The 23,475-nt window shown below is 38.5% G+C and overlaps 1 protein-coding gene across 1 annotated transcript in view; it reads right to left on the bottom strand.

The window, feature by feature from the left end:
* DCHS2 (dachsous cadherin-related 2) overlaps positions 1–23,475 on the bottom strand; it is a 237,122-nt gene that overhangs the window by 11,224 nt on the left and 202,423 nt on the right. Inside the window, exons 14-16 of the mRNA XM_046655652.1 lie at positions 22,353–22,466; positions 13,129–13,340; positions 9,787–9,938 (exon numbers count right to left, since the gene is read on the bottom strand). Of these exons, the coding sequence (XP_046511608.1) occupies positions 9,787–9,938; positions 13,129–13,340; positions 22,353–22,466 (478 nt within the window). The remainder of the gene's footprint in view (positions 1–9,786; positions 9,939–13,128; positions 13,341–22,352; positions 22,467–23,475) is intronic.

The raw sequence follows: 23,475 nt of genomic DNA on the forward strand, positions 1-23,475 counted from the left end.
TTGTTAGCTTACTTGGTAAGTGTTCTTTATCTTTCCAACCTTAAATTTTAAAATGATGTAAAACAAGTATCAGCTCTTTCTTGGTTAAAAGTCTACTGAATAGCAAATGATCCCTGCTTATCTACTGTTCATGAAGCACACAGGCCACCTTCTTCACGGTCAGAGTTGGGACACCAAGTAGAGCAACTACTTGAATTTCACACTTTTGGAGCCTACAAATAATTCCATGTGGAAAGTTTGTTTTGTTAGCATAAACATAAGTCAGGTACATATGGAAAAATTTTACTAAAAATGATCAACTCATATTGTTCTCTGCCCCTGCTGTCTGCCCCTTCTCTTGTCATACTAAAGTCTCAGGCAAGACATCAAAGCTAGGGCTCTGTCAATTCTTCCACTACAGCCATAACCACCCTTATTTTCACAACGTTACAACCTCAGGGGTTCTATGTAATGCCTATGTCAGGTTAAAAAAAAGTGGGATTCTTTGATACGGAGGGCAATATATGATTCAGTTTCAAAATAAAAGAACAAGGAGAAGTTTTTTCAATGGCTTGAAGAACAAATGAAAAATTTTGAAGGCAGATCCCCTGAGATTCTACTCATAACTCCTGAGAGACTTCAAGTTTTCTATGATTGCTCTTTGGCAGTCTTTGCAAAACTATTGGTTGTAGTCCGTCCAGCTGGCTCCACGTTCCAGGACTGCTGCCTTGATTACTTTATCAGCAGAGACTGTAAATGAAACTGACCAGATTTAGAACAGGCCCATTCTAGTTCAGAGCATATTTCTCCTATTCTACCAAGCACGGGAAGCTTCTTTTACCACACAAAACTTTAAATGCAACTTTGACCAGGCAAGATCTTTTCTGATTGCCTTAACAAGTAGTAAAGATGGTGGTAAAGGATTTTTCAAAACTCTTTCTCAACAGTATCTTAAATGCCTACCAAGAATTTAAGTGTTCCTTCTGAAATTCTAAGAAAAACAAAAATAGCAGCCAACATCAGAAACACCTATGAAAAGAAGAGCTATGACTTCTGGTTATATCTACATAGGTTTTACTTCTTCTTCCTTCTGAGATTCTACTATAATGATAGCAAAAGAACTTAAAATATGGTATATGTCCATAAGGCTAAAAAGAAAATGGGAGAAGATATTAGTGGGCGGAGTGGGTGAGAAGTTTCTAGAAATTTCTGGAAAATGCAAGCAGATTAAGGAGTGGTTACAGATAAGTGGGTCAGAGGCGATCACAGATTAAAATGCATTCAAAGGGAGAGAAGGATGAGTGAGAAGCAGATGTGCCCCCACTTAACCAACAGAGAGGCTCAAGACATGGCAAAGGGTGGGGTGAGATACTGAGATAAAAATAGCCTGAAGGTTATTTTAAACTCAAAATACAGCACAATCAAACCCCCTTACCCATTGCTCTTCACTCCCAGGCGAAAGAATGCCTGATGTTCATACTCAGAGGAAGTAATATCGAGAGACTGTCCCTGGAGAAATGAAAGTCCCTCCCAAAGAAAAAAGAACTCTCTATATACTATCATTTGTGCGTCATCCTGCAAAGTAGTTGGTTTCCTCTCTGGTTCATCTGAAAGTGAAGTGTGCTGGTCAATAAGCTTCGGCAGCTCCCTCTGGGATTCTCCTGACTTTGCTATTGCCTCACTCAGAACCAACGATCATTAGTTACTTACAGAAAACCTCCAACATGAAAAAGAGAGTGCAAAATAGACAAAGAGAAGAAATGAACCCAAAGGAAACAGAGATCTTGAAAGTACAAAAGGAAATGTAAAAACAATTCTAATTAATGTCCTTGGAGGGCTATCAGAAGATAACGCATGTGAAGCCAGGTATCTGAGGGTTACTGTAAATATTCAATAAGATTAACTTTCAACCTTATTATGAAAAGAAATTAATATTGTCAATTTGCTGTTTTCCTGTTTAGCCTGAGGGGTAACTTAAAGGTCACAAGGATTTATGACCTTGTTTTACAGAAGAAAGAGAATGGCTTTAAGGAATTTACAGCACCAGATAACCAATCCTCAGCTGCTGTTGACGCCCAGAAGTTAGATTGCCCAGGGGCTTATCGGGAGTGAAAGAAACATAGATTATCCCTTTGTTTCTCCAAAATTCCTCCTGCCACCTGCCTTAGCTCTGTACAACACCCTGTTTTCTTCTCCTGTTAAGGCAGATTTGAGAGAACCTAAGTTCCTGCCTTCTCGTTTTGGCCAATTCAAATAAATCCTTCTCCATCTCCAAGCATGGATGCCTCAGTGTTTGGCTTACTGGGCATCGGGCACACAAACTTGAGATTAAGAGGTTTGGTAACACATGTGTAAAACAAGAACAAGATGCTGTGGAAAAGTCAAAGATCAAGGAGGAACTTTTGGAAATAAAAAAGAATATAATATCCCCCAACTTTTTAACTAGAAAACAAAAAAGAAAGCTTAGAAGGTTGAAATTAAGGAAATCTCCCAGAAAAATACAAAAACAAACCAACACATAAAACAAGAAATGGAAAGTAGGAAATAAAATATTACTGATGAAGGATCAATCCAGGCAGTCCAACACTTGACTGCACACGATCCAGGAAAAAGGAACAAGGCAGAGTAAATAAACAAACAAAACAAAACGAAAAACAGTAGAGAGAGAATTATCAGTGAGATAACACAAGAAAACAGAAAGAAACATTTCTCCTTACTAAAAGAGCACACCAAGTACTCAGCACAAGGAAAGACACACATCAAAGGATTTAATCACAAAATTTCTAAACATTATGGATAAAGAACACAACCTGAGAATTTCCACAGAAAACAAAAGAACAAATCCTATACAAAACATGTAATTAAAATGATATCAGACCTCTCAATGGCAAAACTGGGTTGTAAAAGATAACAGAACAATGCCTTCAAAGTTCTAAAAGAAAATTTCAATTTCTATACTATCCCTTGTATAAATCACATCGCATGTGAGAATAGAGTAAGGCATTTTCAGATATACAAGAACTCAGAGAGTTTACTTCCCTGGTACCTTTTCCTACAAAGCTATCTGAAGAGAAAAACTAAGAAAAAGAAGACATGGGATCTGGGAGTCAGGGGCCCAACGTAGGAGAGCAATAAACCAAAGTCATGGGATACAGCTTTGCAGCAGCCTGAGAGAGCCAGATGGTTCATACCAGATCAGGAGGGCAGAACGCAGCAGGAATGAGGTCTCCAAGGAACCCAGAGGGCCTGATAGAATATTTGATTTGAGAGTTATCTCGGGGGGAAAAGATGGATGGGCATGACAGAGCAAAGGGAGCATTTACAACGAATTAAGTACAAGGATATAGAAAACTTGGTGTCAAAAAAGAAAGATAATCATTACTCTGGGAGGGTGGGTAAGAAAGGAAATACAATCATACAGTATGACCTGGCTCTAAAGTGAACCTTTATATAACCATATAATGTAAACACAACTATTGATTAAATAAAAAACAGTGATATGGATAAAAAGAGGGAATTAGATATAAGCAGGTAAAAAATATTAAACTACATCTATTATAACAGGAAGTTGAGAGATAAGGTTTAAAATTATCAATTAAGGCAGATTGGTGTTTATAATAATGGAGAAAAACGGTTAAAATGTGAGCCTCCTGAGACTTTAGTGCTGGGATGAGTGAAGCAGTGTTTGCTAACTTTCATCTCAGCCTGTCGATATTTTGCAATACTAAAAAATTGATTTCTTAAAAAATGTATTACTTTGATAACAATAAAAAATTTAAAATAAGAAAATGTACCTAGATCAAAATCTTCCGTCTTTAACCTCTCTATCGAATACTTCCTTTCTTCCTATAAACATGCTCAAGTCGAGCCAACCCTAAAACCATACCCTACGCTCAAGCCTGAATCCCACTCAGTTCCCACCATCTCGCGTTCCTTCCTTTTAACTCGACATAGCTGCAAAAGAACAGCAGTCCCTCAGAACCGTCTCTGCTTCCTATTTTAGTCACTCTTCAACCCACTATAATCTGCTTTCTATCCATCACTTTAATGGCTCTCCTTTGGAAAAGAATATCAAGCGTTTCCTAATCACCAGACAATGGTCTCTTTCCAGTTGTGGACATAAACATCATAAATCTCAAAATGCTTACTCAGCCTTGTTTGAAATGGAAAGAAATTCTAGGTCCCACTGGTATTCACTGAGAAGTCTACAGAGGAAAGCATCCTGCCATATGTATTTTGAAAACTAAAAGTACTAAGCTAAGACTTCAGCCCTTGCTCATGAACAGAAGGATACAAGGTTGGAGAATATTTGCCTTCTGGTGGCCACAGGAGGAAAATGAACAGAAAGCGCGATTGGGACACTGGCCAAATGAGGCAAAAATTTTATTTAAGTTTAAATCTATATATACGATGTTTCTTACTTCACAAATTGTAATTCCTCTCTTTGAAGTTTACAGAAGCTTTCTAAGACAGTAATTCATAACCATGAAGTATTGTTTGATCTCCCAGAACTTGTTGTGTTTCTAACACATACTTGTTACAGGAAATTGTATTTGCTCACTTAATCTGTAAAATATTTTTGTTAGTAAAAATCAATGTGTTGACTTGAATTTCAAATTAATTTCACAGCTTTGTATTAATTAACCTACAGATACAACAGTGTGTAAGTTATCTTGCTAGAAAACAATTTTGGACAAGCCTATTCCTTGCAAACTCCTTACAATAAGGAATACTTTTAGCAGATTCTAATCCAAACACGTTTGGAAAGTATTTTCTTTTATGCAGTCCAATCTCTCTGCTTGGTTCCTATCTTTCTACTCCTTGAATCTTCTATTTCTCTGCTTGGCCCTCAAGTGGAAATAATCCCCCAAATTCTCACTTTACACAGTCTCCCTAGGTAATTCCATTTTGCACATTTTCCCTGGATGGGCCTCAAATCTAACTCTTGAATGAAGACCCCTTTCCTGAGCTCCAGATCACTATTTTTAATTGCCTAAGGAGACTATATCTTTACTTTTGCTCTTGCACTGGCGATCAAAGCACTCGTAAAAAAAGCCCAATCCCAGTCCCAATCTATTCTTCTTCCTGCCTTTCCTATGTAGAAATTTCAGAAGCATTTTCTATCTCCTTCCATGTTCCTATGGATTCCATATCTGAACCAACTAGTAAGCACACCCCCTCCTTCCATCCCCACTACTTTGTCCACATAACATACCTTTCACAGCTGTTAGGCTTAACTAGTCCACCTGATGCTGGTTCTCTGTCCTGCGGTGCATCCATTACTAGATGCCTTTTAGAAATAAACATTTGAACATGCACTCAATTCCTTATACTTTTGTATAGCCTTGACAGGACAGAGTAAAATTTTCATTACATGGCATATAAAGTCCTTCAAAACTTGGTGAAACCTACCAGTCTCTTTATTGTTGTTGTTTTGTTTTGTCTTTCAGATCATTGTGTGAGGGTTTTTTTCCAGTTTTACTGAGATATGATTGGCATATGACTCTGTATAAGTTTAAGGTATCCAGCATCATGACTTGACTTACATATATTATGAAATGATTACCACAATAATGTTAGTTAGCATCCATCATCTCATAGAGACACAAAAAAAAAGAAGAAAGAATAAAATGGTTTTTATCATTGTAATGAGAACTCAAGATTTAATCTCTTAACAGGTTTCTTATGTACCATACAGCAGTGTTAACTACAGCCATTGTGTTGTACATTACATCCCTAAGATTGATGTACTCATTTATCGTATATCTGGAGGTTTGTACCTTTTGACCATCTTCCTCATACTCCTCCACAGCCCAGCCTCTTCTGGATTACCCACACTCAGTGCGCTGTACCACTTGTTACTTCCAAACACTTTTGCATAGCCAAGTGTTTCCTCCTGCTTTCTGTCTGGAAGGCCTTTTCTTTTCTTTTCTACAGGGAGACAGACTGGGGTTCCAATCTCAGCCCTGCTGCTACTAATCATGCATTTTGGAAAAGATAATAACATCTCATCCCATTTCCTACCTGTATATATAACTGTTTTTTGAAATTTCTCTCACAGTCATAATGAGCATTCAACTGAGAATACAAGTATAGCATTGCTCCTGGCAATAAATGCTCTACGACCTTGACTATTTATGCTATAGAAACTGAATTTTTAAACACTTAAATTAACTCTTATTTGCCTACGACTTTTTGTTGCTCATTTTTGTTTAAAGTCCCTCAAAAGACTAAAAATCTCGGCGCTAAAGTGTTATGAGGCTTACATGGATATCAGTCACCAGCTTAAACATTGATACGTCATTCCACGTCAGTTATAAGTCAAGTAGTGGAAAGCAGTGAATCAAATCCCATTTTTACACACTCACACCTAGAGAGGTGTTATTTCACACTGCAAGCTGGAACTTATTTGCTATTATTAAGTTTCTGAAGGTGTTTTTTTCTGTTTTGTGCTTTGTAAACACACAGGTTTGTACTTTTAAGATCCATTCACCTGATACAGTAGGAAGCCCTGCCATGAGCACTCACATGGGCAGGAATCTCTGTTCCACCATTCTTTAGCTGCTTCTTCTCGGCAGACAACTTTACCTTTCTAAACTTCAGTTTCCTCATTCTGTAAATCTTAAGTCTATTATGAGAATTCAACATGTAAAGCAGGTGCTCCTTCAACGGCAACTACTACGATTATGAATATACTTCCTGCCATGGGTTATAATGGACTTGATTTCTAGGCTCCCTAAAAACAAGAATTGCTGGAGACCAGCCCTGTGGCCGAGTGCTTAAAGTTCCGCATGCTCTGCTTCCACATCCTGGGGTTCAGGAGTTTGGATCCCGAGTATGGACCTACTCCACTCATGAGCCATGCTGTGGAGCATCCCACAGACAAAGAAGATGAAGACTGGCACAGACGTTAGCTCAGGGACAATCTTCCTCAAGCAAAAAAAGAGGAGGATTGGCCACGGATATTAGCTCCTCACAAAAAAAAATTAAAAAAAAAAGAATTCTTTGTTGAGTGTTTATATCCCCAGCCTCATGCTTGGGAAATAGCCTTCAAAATTCAGAAACATCAGTCAAACAGAACTTAAGATCTATTCTATGATTTGTCATCATCTTTCCCCTGAGTTTTTGCATATGTGGCTTAATATAAGAACTAAAAATTACTTAATTTTTATTTATTGCATTTAGATTGAGTAGAATCACTCCTCACAATATCTTTTTTCCCCTCACTGTATATGGGAAAACAGAGGGCTAGAATTGGGAATATTTTCCTTAATCAGACAAAACTGCAATACTTTAAAAGTAAAGAAAAATTAAAAACTAAATGACACGGTTTCCAAAGCCTTCACAAAAGGTATAGCAGGCTGGGGGGAAATCGTCCTGTTATTTCCCACTGCCTTAAATGTCAAGGAAAGCACTAAAGAGGAAGAGAAGCCACAGGGGGCGGAGGAAGGAGAGAACCCAGAGAGGCAGGAGGTTTAAAATATTTCCCTGCCCTGGTGATACTGGAGACAGTGTGTGTGTGTGTGCGTGCGTGCGTGTGTGTGTGTGTGTGTGCGCACACATGTGTATGGCTGTCTCTGCATCTCTCTGCGAAAGTGTGTAGATTTCAACTTCTCTCAGTTTCTGCTTCTCCCAGCCTTGACTTAAATTCTTCATGGGGAATCAGAGAGGGGCACTTTTCAATATTGGGATCAATTTAAATGTTGGGAACATTGAAACTTGATGCAAATGGGCAAAGGCTGAAAGGAATTAGATTTAATTGTAATTAGACTCCATTGAGTAAGAAGAACATTGTAACAGAAAGTCATTACAATCAGGAAATGCTTGTTCCTAGAACATGGCAGACCTTCAATATTCTCTGAATTTGTAATCACTCAGGTGGCAACTAGGCTGAGATGTACCTGCAGTCATCTTTGGAGAGAGAAAAAAAAAGCTTTATGCTTAAAATTACTATAGAAACAATGTAGCAGGAATAGGTTAGCATATTTATAGAATCAGTTTTAATATATTTATATAATAAGTATTACAACAATTGATTACACTAAAATGTTGCTGAAAAAATCCTACTAGTTAGTACAGGGTAAGGTCTTGAAAAAACTTTTTAAATACTTTTGAAGTAATATTTTGAAATATATTAAACAAAAAGAACTAAACACTTAATCAAACTTTTAGGGTTGGGAAGTCTTTCCGAGCTTAATTAATTCAATCCTCCCACTAACAGACCGTGTTTTAATTGGCTCTCACTGCTCAACCATGTGAATATACTGCACTTTCCTGATAAAACATGAAAGTAGTCTGGCCTGGGGGAATATTGACACTTGGGTTCTTTTGTACACCTGTCTTTTCACTAAACAGAAGGTCCATTTTGTAGATTGTATAGTGGAAACAGTGTGACTCAGAATTGGAATACCTGAGTGCCAGTCATGTTTGATCATTGAATGGGTCTGTGACCCTGAGCAAGCCACTGTATGTCTGCTGTCTTATCAGTGAGTAAGAACACGCCTAAGGTAACGTCCTTGGGGGATGACTGTGCGAATTACATGAAATACTGTAGGACAAGGCCTTCCAGAAGAACACACAAAAATATGACACAAGGGCCAGCCCTGGTGGCCTAGTGGTTAAGTTCGGCATGCTCCACTTCAGCAGCCCAGGTTTGGTTCCCGGGCATGGACCTACACCACTTGTCTGTCAATGGCTATGCTGTGGTGGTGGCCCACATACAAAAAGAGGAAGACTGGCAGCAGATGTTAGCTCAGGGCGAACTTTCCTTAGAAAAAAAAAATATATATGGAACAAATATAAAGCACATTCAAATGCACAATAAGAAAGTCAAGCTGCTCTTTGACTACAGGCTTCCCAACCACTTCTCCAGAGACCCAACAAGGTTAACAATTTCTAGTGTTTTCTTCCTGAAGTAGTCCATGTATATGAGTGCGCTTTCTACTCAAATAGGCCTGCAGCATAAACACTGTAGTGCATCTTATTTCCTCCGCTTAGTCATATATCCTGGAGCTCTGTCCTCATTGGTACATACAGGTGTACCTTTTCTCTTTTAAAATCAGTTTCGTGGTATTCCATGGAAGGCTGGGCCATCATTCTTGGAGCAGTCCCCATTCACGGATATTTTAGGTTCCTTAGAGTCTGTTTCTTTTTCTTTTACAGACTGTGATGCCATAAATCTCTCTGTATGTATGGCTAGACTTTTGTAGCACTGACTTTTTAAAATACCTAGAAGACCTATGACACTATTATTTTCTCTTTTATAGAATTCTGTATAAGGTTGGCATCTCTTGAACTCCAGACCAAAATATATTTAATGTTGAATAAGATAAGATTTTAATAAGATAATTGCTATTAGAACACAGTACTGTAATAAAGACCTGATGACAGGGTTGTACTTTTATACACACACACAAAAGAAAGAGTTAAAAACAGAAACGTCATTCAGTCTTCACTGTTTTTAAAAACAATAGCAACAAACACTTGCAAAGTCCTCTGTAGTTCAGTAGGCATTTCACAAATATTGTTGTTATAATGTCTCTCAGTTAGTACTTAATAGCATCACAAATTCATAGGATCTTAGAACTAGAAGAGATCTTCAAGTTCCTCTAGTCCAATCAACTTTTCCAAATAGCAAATACTTTCTAAGACTCTTTCAATATATCAAAAGGGTGATCATAATTTGGGACCAAGGGGAAAATACGCTTTACAAATAAGTTTACATAATAGGAAGTCATGCCCAAAGCAACAATGTTGTCAGAAACAAAGCAGAATAGCTGATCAAATGGATCTGAATTCGGGACAAACCTGTAGGAATTGGTGAACTCATAATCCAGAATGGCATTTGCTGTTATCACACCACTCAGTGCGTCCATCTGGAAGGCTTCTCCATGGTTGCCAGAGAGAATGGAATACTCAATGAGGCCGTTCAACCCACTGTCCAGGTCTGTAGCAAAAACCTGTGAGGAAGCAACTCTTCCATTAGATAATGATTTAATCTGCAATGTGGGTTAAGCCAGTTTTCCAGAAAAATGCATTATGAAATGATCACAGATTATCAAACACACCTTAAAAACGATCAAAGGATACCGACATTTACAATAAGGGGGATAATGGGTGAGAAAACTATTTATTCTGCATACTTATTCAAAGGATTTCCAAGTAAGTTCCAGTAGGAATAGCACATGTTTTGAGCTACAATTATAGTCAAGAGGAAAAAAATACTTGAAAAAAAATCTAATTTGTCTGAATGGAAGATTTCCCTACTGTATGTGGATTCATGCTAGCACCAGAAAAGAAATCTCCAATAGTGAGTGGTAGTCTTTCATTTGCTTTGTTTTCCTGTTTAATGTATTGCCTATAAAATAGGGCACATGTGTATTTTTTATATTGTATGGTAAGTCTCATTTTAAGAGGATCTTTAAATAAATGAAACAAAGCCTAGATTTAGTGCTAACATATTTAGATCCTGATCATTTATTTGACGGGTTATCAAAGTCTTGTTGAGGATAAAACAAAAGTTTTGCACAATTCTCCATGAAGATATATTACTTAGCCTGCATTACATTTAGATCACACAACTAATTCTATTAGTGGATTCAAGATCTTGTTTAAGAACAAGTTGACAGATTAATTTAAAATGTTTTTCTACTTATGTTTATCCTCTCTTCCCTCAACCTTGGCCTGAGCTCACATCCCTTGTCATCTCTCTCCTAGGTGACTACACTGATGTTCTTGTGGGTTTTTGCTTCTAACTCCCTACCCTCTCAACCCATCCTTCACACTGTTGCCAGAGGTCTCAGGGAATCCTGAGGGGCCTAAGTGGGATGCCCAGGACCTCATTAGGAGAGCACACAAGCCAGCTATTTGGTACAGAAAGGCAGCAATACAGAATTCCCTTTAAGATCACCAGGAAGAGAAGTTCATCTGCTTCTGGAAAGAATGAAGTCCATCATGTCCCCTGGGGCCACAGACTTAAAAGTGTTACAGAGCGCAGCCTCCCAGGAGGCGTATCAGCTAGGGTTTTAGGATGCCAGCAACATGCATCCACTATGGCTAACTTCACCAGGAAAGAAATGTATCAGAAAGAGAGCACCCCGGTGAAGGACAACAACCTGGACAACTCTGGGGCACAGCTTCTCTGAGTTGTTGCTGTCAAGATGAATCAGCTCTGATTTGTCTCTGTCCTGGTGTCCTACCACTCAAGGTTCCAAATCCAGGAGAGAAAGTCTGTATGAGACGGAGGCAGCTGACAACACCTCCGGCAGGGTGGTGGCGGGGGACAGGTCACTACCTTGATTGACAATCCCACCAAGACTGCATCTGATGTCAGTTCCTAAAGGAAGTTTGTGGGGCTGTAACCAAAAGGTCGGGGCGGGGGGGGGGGGGTTGGCGCATGGGCAGTGGGTGGCAAAAAGCAAGAAGTAACTACCACAAGTGATAAAACTCCAGAGCCTTCTACATTCCTATTTATCTGAACAGGACACATGCAAATGGCAGCTCTATTTTCCTGGAAACTCAATGATCTAAAAATGTGAAGAACAAAGTTCGCTGTAGCCATCCCTGACTCAGCCTTCTCGAAATTTGACATAACTTGAAGTACTGGTTGGTCAGGCTCTCTCCGGCTTGGTGTACCTGGGCTTTAAAGGTGTCTTCACCTTCAGGGACTCCACATTGAGCAGGTTAGCATGTGTGACAAAGAAGTGCAGTGCAGCAGTGCCCCAGTCGGGGATGCTCTGGGGGACAAAGTAGGCCCCATGGTGGCCCTGGAGGTATCTGTCATGCCAACTGAACAGGCATCGCTGGGCAGGGTTATTAAGATTGGAAAAGTGAATGCCTTCACCTTCTTCTTAAACATCTCAGCCACGGCTGACACCAGAGTAAAGTCACAGCACTTCTGGAACAGGCTGGTGACTGGAGCAACTAGGCTCCTATCATATAGAACAAATTTGCAACAATAGCGTAAGAAATCCTGGGTATCCTGGACTGCGTGTGGGGCACAGGGCTGAAACTCCCAGACTGCAGAGACTCCGCTGGTCTTGTTTGCACCAACAGAAGGGAACGTGCACATCCGGAACTGGAGTGGAAGTCAAACAAAGGTGTCTCTATATATTCAGGTGAAGGTAGCCACACAGTAAAGAGCTGTCAGAAGTCTTGTCCAGAAAGGATACTAACACGTCACGTAGATACCTGACCCCATCCAGTCCAGAGCAAAGGGGTGAAAGAGTCATCAGGTGCTGGACCACAGCAGTGGGGTTACAGAGGCCAAAGAGAATGTCCCGTTATTCTGCAGACTTTCTCAGGAAGGGGGTTTGATGCTTATTTCTTGTGAAGATTCCCAAGAGGTTGTAGGCTTCCTGATGTCCAGGTTCTTGAACACAAAACATCAGTTAAACCAAGAAGGGAAAGGTGAAAATGGGCACTAGTCCTGAAGCAGGTAGGCAGACTATCAAGGATGGGTCAGGTTTAGAGCCTGAACAAGACTGCCCGGTGAACAGATTTTCTTTTTCAGAGGTTGGGGCTTTGTCCCAAGATGGGGCCAGACCTGAAAACAGTGGATCTGTGCCTTTCACATGAAACATCTGCAAATCTTGAATCCAGGGAGCTTTTCCATGTGTCTGTGCCTCAGTTCACGCTCGTCTGGCTGCAGCTCCACCTGGCAAATGCCCACGAGGCCTCTGAGATTTAGTGCAAATATCATTCTTCTGTGAAGCCTTAAGCTTTTCCTCCAGGAAGAGTGTGTGTCTCCTTTCTCGCGTGACATTAAATGTACACTTCTATTATACCATTAATAATATGCATTTAAATTATATACTTACTTTTCTGACTTCCCCACTAAATTGTACATATTTAAAAGGTGAGCCAATTTTTGTGTCGCTCTAGAGTCCCTGCTGGTGTTCACAGGGTCCCTAGAGGAAAGCAGGGGCACTAACTGAGCACAGAAAGAAGACAGGAAGAAGAGTGGACTCAGAAACTCTAGACTTCCTTCAAACTAAGGTTTCATCTAGTCCATCAAATGTTGTGTAGGCCTTGGAAACATTTAAAATTTAATGTGTGTCTTGGAAAAAGGCCTCAGATATTTCGAGGTACATTGATTGATAGTAATTCACACACACACACCCACACACGCACAAAACGCATTTCCGTTACCTGTACGATGCGAGCACTGTAGAACCGGCCTTCAGACACTGACACCTGGTAAACGCTTTGCTCGAAGCGTGGCAAATTGTCATTCACATCTTGTATGGCGACTGCTACTTTGCTGTAGGCTCTATGCCCCCTACTTTCAGCTAAAACAATGAGTTGTACTTCATTTCTGACTTCAAAATCAAGAAATTTGGGTTCTTTCACAGTGAGTTCTCCTATTTTTAGTCCCATGGAGAAAATAAAATAAAAGAAAATGGTGTTGTAGTTATTATTTCAAAAGTGCTAAGTCCCCAGCGCCTAGCTCAGGGTCTGGCATACAGAAGGTATCCAATAATACTAGTTACATCCTCATATAAAAAGTAGAGGGGCTGGCCCGGTGGCACAGCGGTTAAGTTTGCACGTTCCACTTCTGCAGCCCGGGGTTTGCCGGTTTGGATCCCGGGTGCAGATGTGGTACTGCTTGGCACGCCATGCTGTGGTAGGCGTCCCACATATAAAGTAGAGGAAGATGGGCACAGATGTTAGCTCAGGGCCAGTCTTCCTCAGCAAAAAGAGGAGGATTGGCAGCAGTTAGCTCAGGGCTAATCTTCCTAAAAAAAAAAAAAGAAAACACCAAAAACGTAGAACCAGGTTAGAGAAATTGACTCTTGGAGGTTTATGCCTTGCACAAGTTTCTCACCCAAATTAAGAAAATTCCTCCCCTGATACAATTTTCTTCTCTAGTTTCCACTCTGTTTTTCCTTCCCCTGTACTATCAAATTTCTTAATGACCATATTATTATTATTACTTTATTATCATGATTTACTTAGTTCTCACTGTCAGAAATTCCATCCAACAGAGATTCACTGAATGAGCACTGATTTAGAGTTTGAGAAACCTAACACCAAGCATCAATCCCAGCCCTGGCTACTTAATTGAGGCAAATTATTACCAGGTTCCACCACTACTAAGTTTGTGACCTGGAGTAAATTATTCAGGTTCTGCAGAGCTGGGTCTCCTCTTCTGTAAAATGGAGATATTAATGATGACTTCATAGTGTTGCCATGATAAATAATACAGTGCATATTTAGAACATTCTTTGCAGTGACATGATATAGATTCCAGTCTTCTACCCATGTTTCTCATCCCCTCCATCATCAGATATGGATTTATTATCTGTATAAGCTCCAAATTTAGAAAGAAAACATTTAATAGCCATGGACTGTTAGCAGTTTGATCATCTGGTGAAAGAACCTGTACTGTTTCTGGAAATATGGCCTGGAAGTCACAGTTCTTACTGCTCTGACCCAGCTTCTCTAGATAACCAACCTAGTCCAAGAAAACTTCAGGCTATCACGTACTTACCTGGATGCTAATGGGAATCATATCCGGTCCTAATATTCTAACTTTGATATTGAGTGTCTTGGGGGGATTTTTAGAGCTTCTATTCTGTGATTAGGAAAAACTGAATATTCATATTCTACGTGAAGAACTCACCACACTACCAGATTTAAAATTTCATAAACTCACTGTCATTTATTGTCATCAGATTTCATTATTAATTCAGAAAACCAAACTACTTTTACAAACCACAGTCTAAGGTTGCCAACACCCCCCTGACAGAAAGTTTAGAGTGGATCTAACTATTGGCAGCTGGAGAATCATTTTGACTATTAAGATGCATTTTGATGAGCTGGTAACGAAAGACGCTGGTCTTTAGAAACCTGTGTGACACAAGAGCCAAGTCCACACCCCCAAAACGTCAGAGGAGCCCCAGCGTCAGAGGAGCCCCAGCCTGAGCTAAGTCCAAAGCTCTTATCTGGAGCTCCGTCTCCACCAAACAGAGCATTTAGCTCGCTATCATGTTCTGCTACTATTTGTAAAGGAAAACAAAAATAGAAACGTAACACTAAATTGCCAGTGTCACTCAGTAGAAAGCGTGCCAATTCTGGCACAGATCAAAGTGGAGTTTTTAATAAAAGGCTTGTGTTTAGGCTTTGATAATTGGAATTTTGCACTTGGAATGGATCTGCAGTTCTAATGCTTTCCTTGCTTGGTTTTTATTTTTGGCATAATAATTGGCGTATGCTGCGAAAGCTGTGCAAGTAGAAAAGACAATCACCAGTCTGAGATGATTCAAGGCTGGCACACCTACTACACCCACATTTAGCCTTGGATGATACATGCATATTTTTCTCAGAGACATCAAGGATTTACTGTTACCAGTGAGATGAAAGTAGCACTGGGCCCTGTGTAACAGGATGGGCAGAAGTTCACATTTCCTTCAATACCAGCTTCATGTTCATTCTTCTATGTCAGTGTGTCAGTTACACAATAACTTGAGAATGAAACTAGTGATATTTTCCTTCTGATATATGTACATATACAGCTTTTGTCCAAGTTATAAAATACACATCAATATGAGACTAAGATTCTTCAAATGCTAAATGCTTGATAGCATAATCAGGTTACTCTTCAGCCAATTACAAACTGTGCATCTGCCTATGGACACACTCAAAGCAGAATGTGATAAATATTTATGTTATCCAAAAGCGTTTAAACTCTCTCCTGTTAAACAACATCCTTGAGTCATCGAGAGTTTGATCATTTTTGTTTTATGTTAATCTCCCAAATAATGGAATGAATACTACCATCTGTTATTTACACACACGTTAGTCAAACTCCAAAATTCTTGGTGGTTTGGACAGTGACTAGTAGATGTTTTTAAGCCAAAGTGACAGCAATTTTGGACACAAAAGCAAACCTCTGGTTTGTGACTGTGGAACACAAGGCAAACTCTGGCACAAATGGACAGAAAACGCAGCTCTCATCAGAGATCCATCTAATCATAATGTACTAAACCAATAACAAATAAATGGTTTTCTCATATTTTTACCCTTGAGAAAAGTGACCACAACCTTAGCGGTCAACTTTATTGATTTATCATGCACACTAGTTTTCTGTTTTAACTGATATATGGTTTAAAATATATATAATGTATAACCTATATTAAGTACCTTTAGACAAGTTTAACAATTATGTGACAAAGGTAGCATGAAAGATGAATTTACTATCATAATTAAAGATTTTTAAAAAGGTTTCTTGACAGCAGTAAACTATATAATAGAACAATCCTCACGATAAAAACGACTAAATAGTTTGGTAAATTTTATATATGTGTGTGTGTGTGTGTGTGTGTAATGAAATGCATTACTGAGTTGCTACTGTAGCAAGGAATCCTCAGAGGACAAAAAATAAATGAAGACAGTAACCCAGGGAGGTAAGCAAGCACTGAAATCTCATTTTTGTTCCAAGGATTTCTAACACAGCCCTCTTCCTTGAGATTTCTCTGATAGCTGCGCAGGGTGTGGAAAACAGGGGAAGAATCCTGAACCCTCAAAAGGTGAAGGGTCTACTAGGGTTAGAGTTACAGTTAGGGTCAGACCAGAATAAAGCTGTAAACCCTTATGCTCCAAATGAGTGACCAATATTAAAAAAACAAAAAATTAAAAATGGATGCACAGTAACTTGCTTTTCTTGACCTTGACGTTGGTTAGAAGGGACAAAAAAAGTTTCTGCTGAGAATTCATTAGGTAAAGCCTGAATGTATGGTAGCCATATATTACAGCTATATGTTTTTAAAACCCTCAATAATTAAGTTTAAGCTAATCTTTGTTTGATGATGTGTCCAGGTGATTTGTGGAAGGGAAAGTAAATCTTCTCTAAAGGGCACAAATTCAAGCCAGCCTTCAAAGAATCCTCAAAGAAAAGGTTTCAAGGACAATGGGCAGCTTATAGTTAATAAGCACAAGAATCACAGAGAAATAAGGCACCATGAATGAAAACTAGCAATTCCATAGATAGCAGAATAAATCTTCAAGGACTTAAGATGCTGGAATTATTGGACACAGAATACGTAATTATTATATATGTTTAAATATATATACAAAAAGAAACTTGGAAACCCAAACAAGGAACAAGAAATTATTTTTTTACAAGCCCAAGAAGAGTTGAAAAAGAACCTAAGAGAACTTCCGGAAATCAAAAATATAGCTCCCTAGACTGAAGAGAAAATGGATGAAGAGACAAAAAATACGAAAAAGAGATGTAGGAGAGGGTGATATGGCCCAATATTTGTCCAACTGGAGTTCCAAAAAAAGATACAAATAAATGGCATTTAGATCAACAGCTGACATGTTTTGTTTTGTTTTTCCTGAGGAAGACTCACCCTGAGCTAACATCCACTGACAATCCTTTCTTTTGTTTGAGGAAGATTAGCCCTGAAGTAACATCCATGCCAATCTTCCTCTATTTTGTATGTGGGTTGCTGCCACATCATGGCTGATGAGTGGTGTACGTCCACGCCTAGTGTCTGACCCCCTGAACCAAGACCACTGAAGCAGAATGTGCGGAACTCAACCACTATACCCCAAGGCCAGCTCCAACAGCTGACTTCTTAATATAACAATTGGAAACCAGAGAGAGTAGGATAATATCTTAAATACGATGGGAGGAAATAACTATGAACCTAGAGTCCTAAGTCCAGCAAAAATATCTTTTAAAAACAAAAATTAAATAAAGACAGTTTTAGACAACCAAAATCTGAGAAAATTTACTGCTACAGCCCTCACTAAAGGATGTACCACAGGCAGAAAGAAAATGATACTAAAGTCTGAGATGTAACAAAGAGCGGTTAGCAAAGAACAGATAAATCTACATTAAAATACTAATAATGCCTTATTTGAAAGAACTAAAATTGTGGTCAACAAAAGCCTATAAACTGAAAAAAGGATATTTGGAAATACAGAATTCTGAGTCTCTTGTATTATTCAGGAGCATGATATTGACTAATGTCAGACTTTAATTACATATGCTAAACTACACATGGGAAAATGGTGATTTTCAGATAGAGCTTTCATATTCTGAATGTACAGAAAAATATCAGAATCAATAAGAGTTTATAAGTTCACTAGATACAAAATCAAAATATAAAAGCCAATTTCAAGTATATACACCAGTACTGTCAGATAAAGCACTTTTTCACTTACTTTAGCAAGAAAAAATATAAAGTACGTAAGCTAAATCTAACAAGAAGTATGTAAGCCTACTGTGGAAAAAATTAAAATTTTGTTAAAATATATTAAAGAAAAAAATTGGTGTGATTTTCTATATTATCTCTGGATTAAAAGACAATATTGTAAAGATATAAGTTTTCCCTAAACTGATATTTAGAATTAATATAATTCCAATACAATTTCCAACAACCTAAACATCCATCGATGGATGAATGGATAAAGAAAATGTGCTGTATATATACAATGGTATGTTAGGCAATCTTAACAAAGGAGAGCCTGCCATATGTGACAATGTGGATGAACCTTGAGGACACTATGTTAAGTGAAATAAGCCAGTCATAGAAAGATAAATATTGCATGATTCTACTTATAAGAAGTATCTAAAATAGTCAAACTCATAGAAACACGGAGGAGTATGGCGGTTGCCAGGGGCCAGGGGGAGAGTGAAATGAGGAGTTGCTGTTCAATGAGTATGAAGTTCCACTTATGCAAGATGAATAATTCTAGAGATCTGCTATACAACATTGTGCCTATTTAATATAACTGTATTGTATACTTAAAAAATTTTTAAAAGAGTAGATCTCACGTTAAATGTTCTTACCATGATTTAAAAAGAAAATAAAAGAACCAAAACCAGAAAATTTTTAGTAGATGATTATTATCTACAATGCACAGCTATACAGGGCTTTGTGAGATTTGAAAGGAGGATGTTTTGGTCTGATGATTAAGTTACTTAAATTCTAGATTGGAGCTATATGATTTTTTGGACATTTTCTTTGTTAATTTGGGTGATGTTTTACCTGAAGTCAAATGTTCACGCTATGTGTTATATGGGTTACATGCATGAAAGTGTGGACAGCTATGCATCACCCAAAAATTTATGAATATATCTCCTTTCCTGGACAAAGAAATCCCAATAGGCTCGTGCATGTGTGTGTGTGTGTGTGTGTGTAAAACTTGATAAGTGGATAAAATGATTTATATTAGAGCAGAGGGCCACTAACAGCTAATATACTCATGAAGAAGAACATGAGAATGGTGTAAATATTGGGAGTGGGACCGCTTCCCTGATAAGAAGATTTATTATAAAGCAATGAAATTAAGAAAGTGTGGTAGGTATTGGTGTGTGGGTAGACAAAAAGATGAATGGAAATGGGGTTGAGAGTCAAGTAAAGAGCCTTGGAAACATAACATATGACAGTGGTGGTACTGCAGATCACAGAGGAAGGTGATTGCCATTGGAAAAACTGGCAATCCTCATTGGGAAAAAAAAGAAAAGGAAAGGAAAAGAAAGAAAAGTTATCCTTAACCTGTGTAAAACACAAAATCAACTCTAAATGCACTGAAGATATAAATGCTAAACACAGGGAAATTATAAAATTTTAAAAGACAGTGTGAGAAAATCTTTATGATCTCAGGGTAGGGAAGAATTTCTTAAACAACTTACAAAAAGGGCAAATCATAAAGTAAAAGACTGATTAATTCTACCTCACTAAAATCAAAACATGCCAATAAGAGAGTGAAAGACAAGCCATAAACTGTAAAAAATATTTGCAAAAAAACAAAGGGTAAACGCTAATAAAATATGTTAAAAATTCTCACACTGCAGAGAGAAAAACACAAACAACCCAGTAGAAAAATAGGCAAAAGATATCAACATGCAGTTCACATAGGAAAACACAAGAATGGCCAATAAACTATGAAAAAATGCTCCAATTCACTAATAAAGGAAACGCAGATTACAACCACAGTGAGACAGCATTTCACGCCCAGCAGACAGCTACAGAAAGTAGTATGTGAACCATGATAGCTCTCATTCAATGCTGGTGGGATGTCAAGTGGAATGACAAACCATATGCCCAGCCTATACTCCAGGGCCTACAGCACTTACATTTGCACCAGAGACACATATGAGATTGTTTCTAACTGCGCTTGTCATTATATTCCCAGCCAAGAAAACTTCACTATCCATCAACAGTAGAATGGATAAATAAGTTGTGAGATACGCTTACAACATAGTACCATAAAGAAATGAACATGAAAGAACTCCATCTACACATATTAACATGAATGAATCTAATTTTGAATAAAAAAATCTAAAACCAATAGAATATATAGAGTATAAAGCCATTTATATAAAATTCAAAAATAAGCAAAATTAAACACTTCGATTGTGTAGGAACACATTTACTATAAGTCACAAGGTTATTGATTATCCTTGAACTTGGGACATTGGTCATCTTGGGGTAGTGGAGAGAAAGGATGCAATCAGAATAGGGCACAAAGGGAGCACTGATGATAGTGGTTGTGTTCTATTTTATATCCTTGGTGGCAGGTACATATCATTCTTTGCTATCCCCCTTTAATGTGTACATCATGGTTAATACACTAAACTAGAGTAAAAATGTTGAGCAAAAAAATCAAGTCATAGAAGAGTACCTTCCGCATGATTTCTATTATGATGTTTAAATCAAGGTAAAACTAAATAACACATTGTTTAGGGATTCAAACACAGTGCGAAAATTATAATGAATAAAAAGCAATGATTAATACCAAATTCAGATTACTAATTACATATTACTTCTGGGGTGAAAGAAGAAAGACATGAGAGGGAAGTGACACACAGGGGCTTCCTGAGTTTGGAATAAGTCTCATCTCTGGAAATGGATGGTAAGTACATGTGGGTTTTTTTTTTGTTTTTTTGTGTTTTTTTTTTGGAGGAAGATTAGCCCTCAGCTAACCACTGCCAGTCCTCCTCTTTTTGCTGAGGAAGCCTGGCTCTGAGCTAACATCCGTGCCCATCTTCCTCTAGTTTATACGTGGGACGCCTACCACAGCATGGCTGCCAAGCAGTGCCATGTCCGCACCCGGGATCCGAACCAGCGAACCCCGGGCCGCCGGGAAGCGGAACGTGCGAACTTAACCGCTGCGCCACCGGGCCGGCCCCAAGTACATGTGTTTTTATTTTACTCTTGTCCATTAAACAGTTTTCTATGTCTTAACATGTCATCTTGTAGCTATTTCTTAAAATAGCTACAAGTCCATTCTGTGGAGGACCTCTTTGGACTAACCCTAGGCATATTTTATCTGCATTTTAATGAGAGACTCTAGAAAAAATAAGGCCAAGCCTGGGCCACATTAGGAGCGAGGTGGAAGAAGGACTTGGGTAGCCTGGGAAAATGTGCCAACTCTGCTACTCTCCCTTTTCCTAAAAGTTCCAATCTCAGCCCCCTTTCCCAGAACCCTCAGACACCTGGACTGCTAGACACTTAAAGCTGATGATGTTCAGAAGCGGCCCTCTTGCCACCAGGCTTCCCGCACCACCCTTTAACCAAATGATGGGGCGAAGAGATGAAGACTTGTAGCAAGCTACCTCAGAAAGGTTGCTCGCCGAAGGCTGTGCAGACCAAAAAGTCGTAATACTACCCTGGATGAGAAAGCATTTGCTTAAGAAATTACCCCCTCTCGATTCTTCCCATGTGCATGTAGTACAGATTATACAAGGCGGTTGTATGGTAATACAGAAATTATTAAAAACATTCTTCTTGAGGTTTGACAACAAAGCAGTAGATATGTATCTACTACATAGTTGTTAGTCAAAAAAGTATGTTTCAAATAATCAATTGGTATTCATTTAAAACACAATAATGGTCTTACTAAAGCTAAATTTAATACATGCTGTATTTGGAAGTAATTTCTTTACCACCACATAGAAACCTTTCCAGCTGTCCTTTTTTGTTGCATTGTTGACATTCAGTGGCAAATTAGAAGATCCTCTGATGAGAATTCCCTAAGGCTAGACATGTGTGCTTATTTTTAATTCAAACTCAGTATCGATGATCTCCCTACTACTTCTCCAATTCTCCCAAATAGATGAGTAAATTATGAGTAGAAACTAATTTATCTTAAAAACTCGAAGGGTAGGATAGGTACTAATTCGGAAATGTGAAGATAGAACTCTCAGCGAGTACATGTAAACAAACAAATAGTTCCTGATTTCCCACGATTTTTCATCAGCTCTCATAAAAAACTCTTTCTTATTTACCTTGTAAATTATTGACCTTTAACAATTTCTACCTTTCAAATTTTGAGTTTCCTTTGCAGAAGTATTTCTTCTTAGTAATGCTAAATGGAACAGGAAATAAAGCCCCTATAGGGTTGAGAAGGATTACCTGAGTTGGAGCACAGGGAAAAAACTCCATCTTCATTTCCACTAAAAATTGAATATTTAATGCTGTTTCGTATTGAGTCAGGAGCAAAAGCTTTTACAGTCACAATAGAAGTACCTGTAGAAATTAGGTTAAAAAAAAAGGACTTTAGGAAAAGAAAATTTCAGGGGAAAACAAGAGCAAACACTAGGTATTTATTATTTGCCTCCTAGATTTTCATTTGTTCATTCATTCAGTGATTACTTACTGAGTGTCTTCAACAAGCCAGCTTCCACGCTAGGTGCTAGAGACATAGTGACAAAGAAGATAGAAAAGATCTCTGTCCTCCTGGTGGTTATTAACTGATGAGAGGAGACAGACAACTAACCATTAAATAAATACATAATCGAGGTATATTTCAGATGTACTAAGTTCCCTGGAAAGAAATAAACAAGGTTATGTGTTAAAAAATACTTCTTTTGAGGGGGGAGGAGAGCAGTCTTTAGAGGTCTCAGAAGAATGACACTCCAGTTGAATCCTGAAGCATGAAAAATCATAGGAAGAGCCAGAGGAAAAGGATTCTAGGAGACGGAACAGGAACCGCAAGGCCCTGGGCTGGAGAAGGGCTTGGTTTGGTCAAGCACAGTGAGCAGGGGAAAGGTGGAAAGCGAAGATAGCATCTAGGTGGGCAGGAGTCAGATTCCATTCTAAGTACAATGGGAAGTCATGGGAGCATTTTTAAGGAATGAAGTAAAATAATCTGATTTACTTTGAAAAGATATCAATCTGATTGCTGTGTGGAGAACAAAGAGGAGTAAAAATGGAGCAGAGAGGCCAATTAAGATAATACTGTAATGGTCGAAGCAATGACCTAGGATTGTGAGGGGGGAGATAGAAAGAAGCAGATAGATTAAAGACATATCTTGCACACTTCCCTAAACATTGGATGGGATGTAGGAAAGGAGGTCACAGGAGTATAAATATAAGAAATTTCCCTTCAACCAGTTTCCAGTAGAGTTGTAAGTAAAAGCAACTCAACTAGAGAGTAACGGAGGTCTTAACTGCATAATAGCGACTCATTCAAGAATTAAGACAGGGAAGGAAGAGTCAAGAGACAACTTGAAGGAAAAAAACGGAAATTGAGTTA

Source organism: Equus quagga, chromosome 3 (genome assembly GCF_021613505.1).
Source record: "Equus quagga isolate Etosha38 chromosome 3, UCLA_HA_Equagga_1.0, whole genome shotgun sequence".
In the NCBI taxonomy this organism is placed as follows: domain Eukaryota; kingdom Metazoa; phylum Chordata; class Mammalia; order Perissodactyla; family Equidae; genus Equus; species Equus quagga.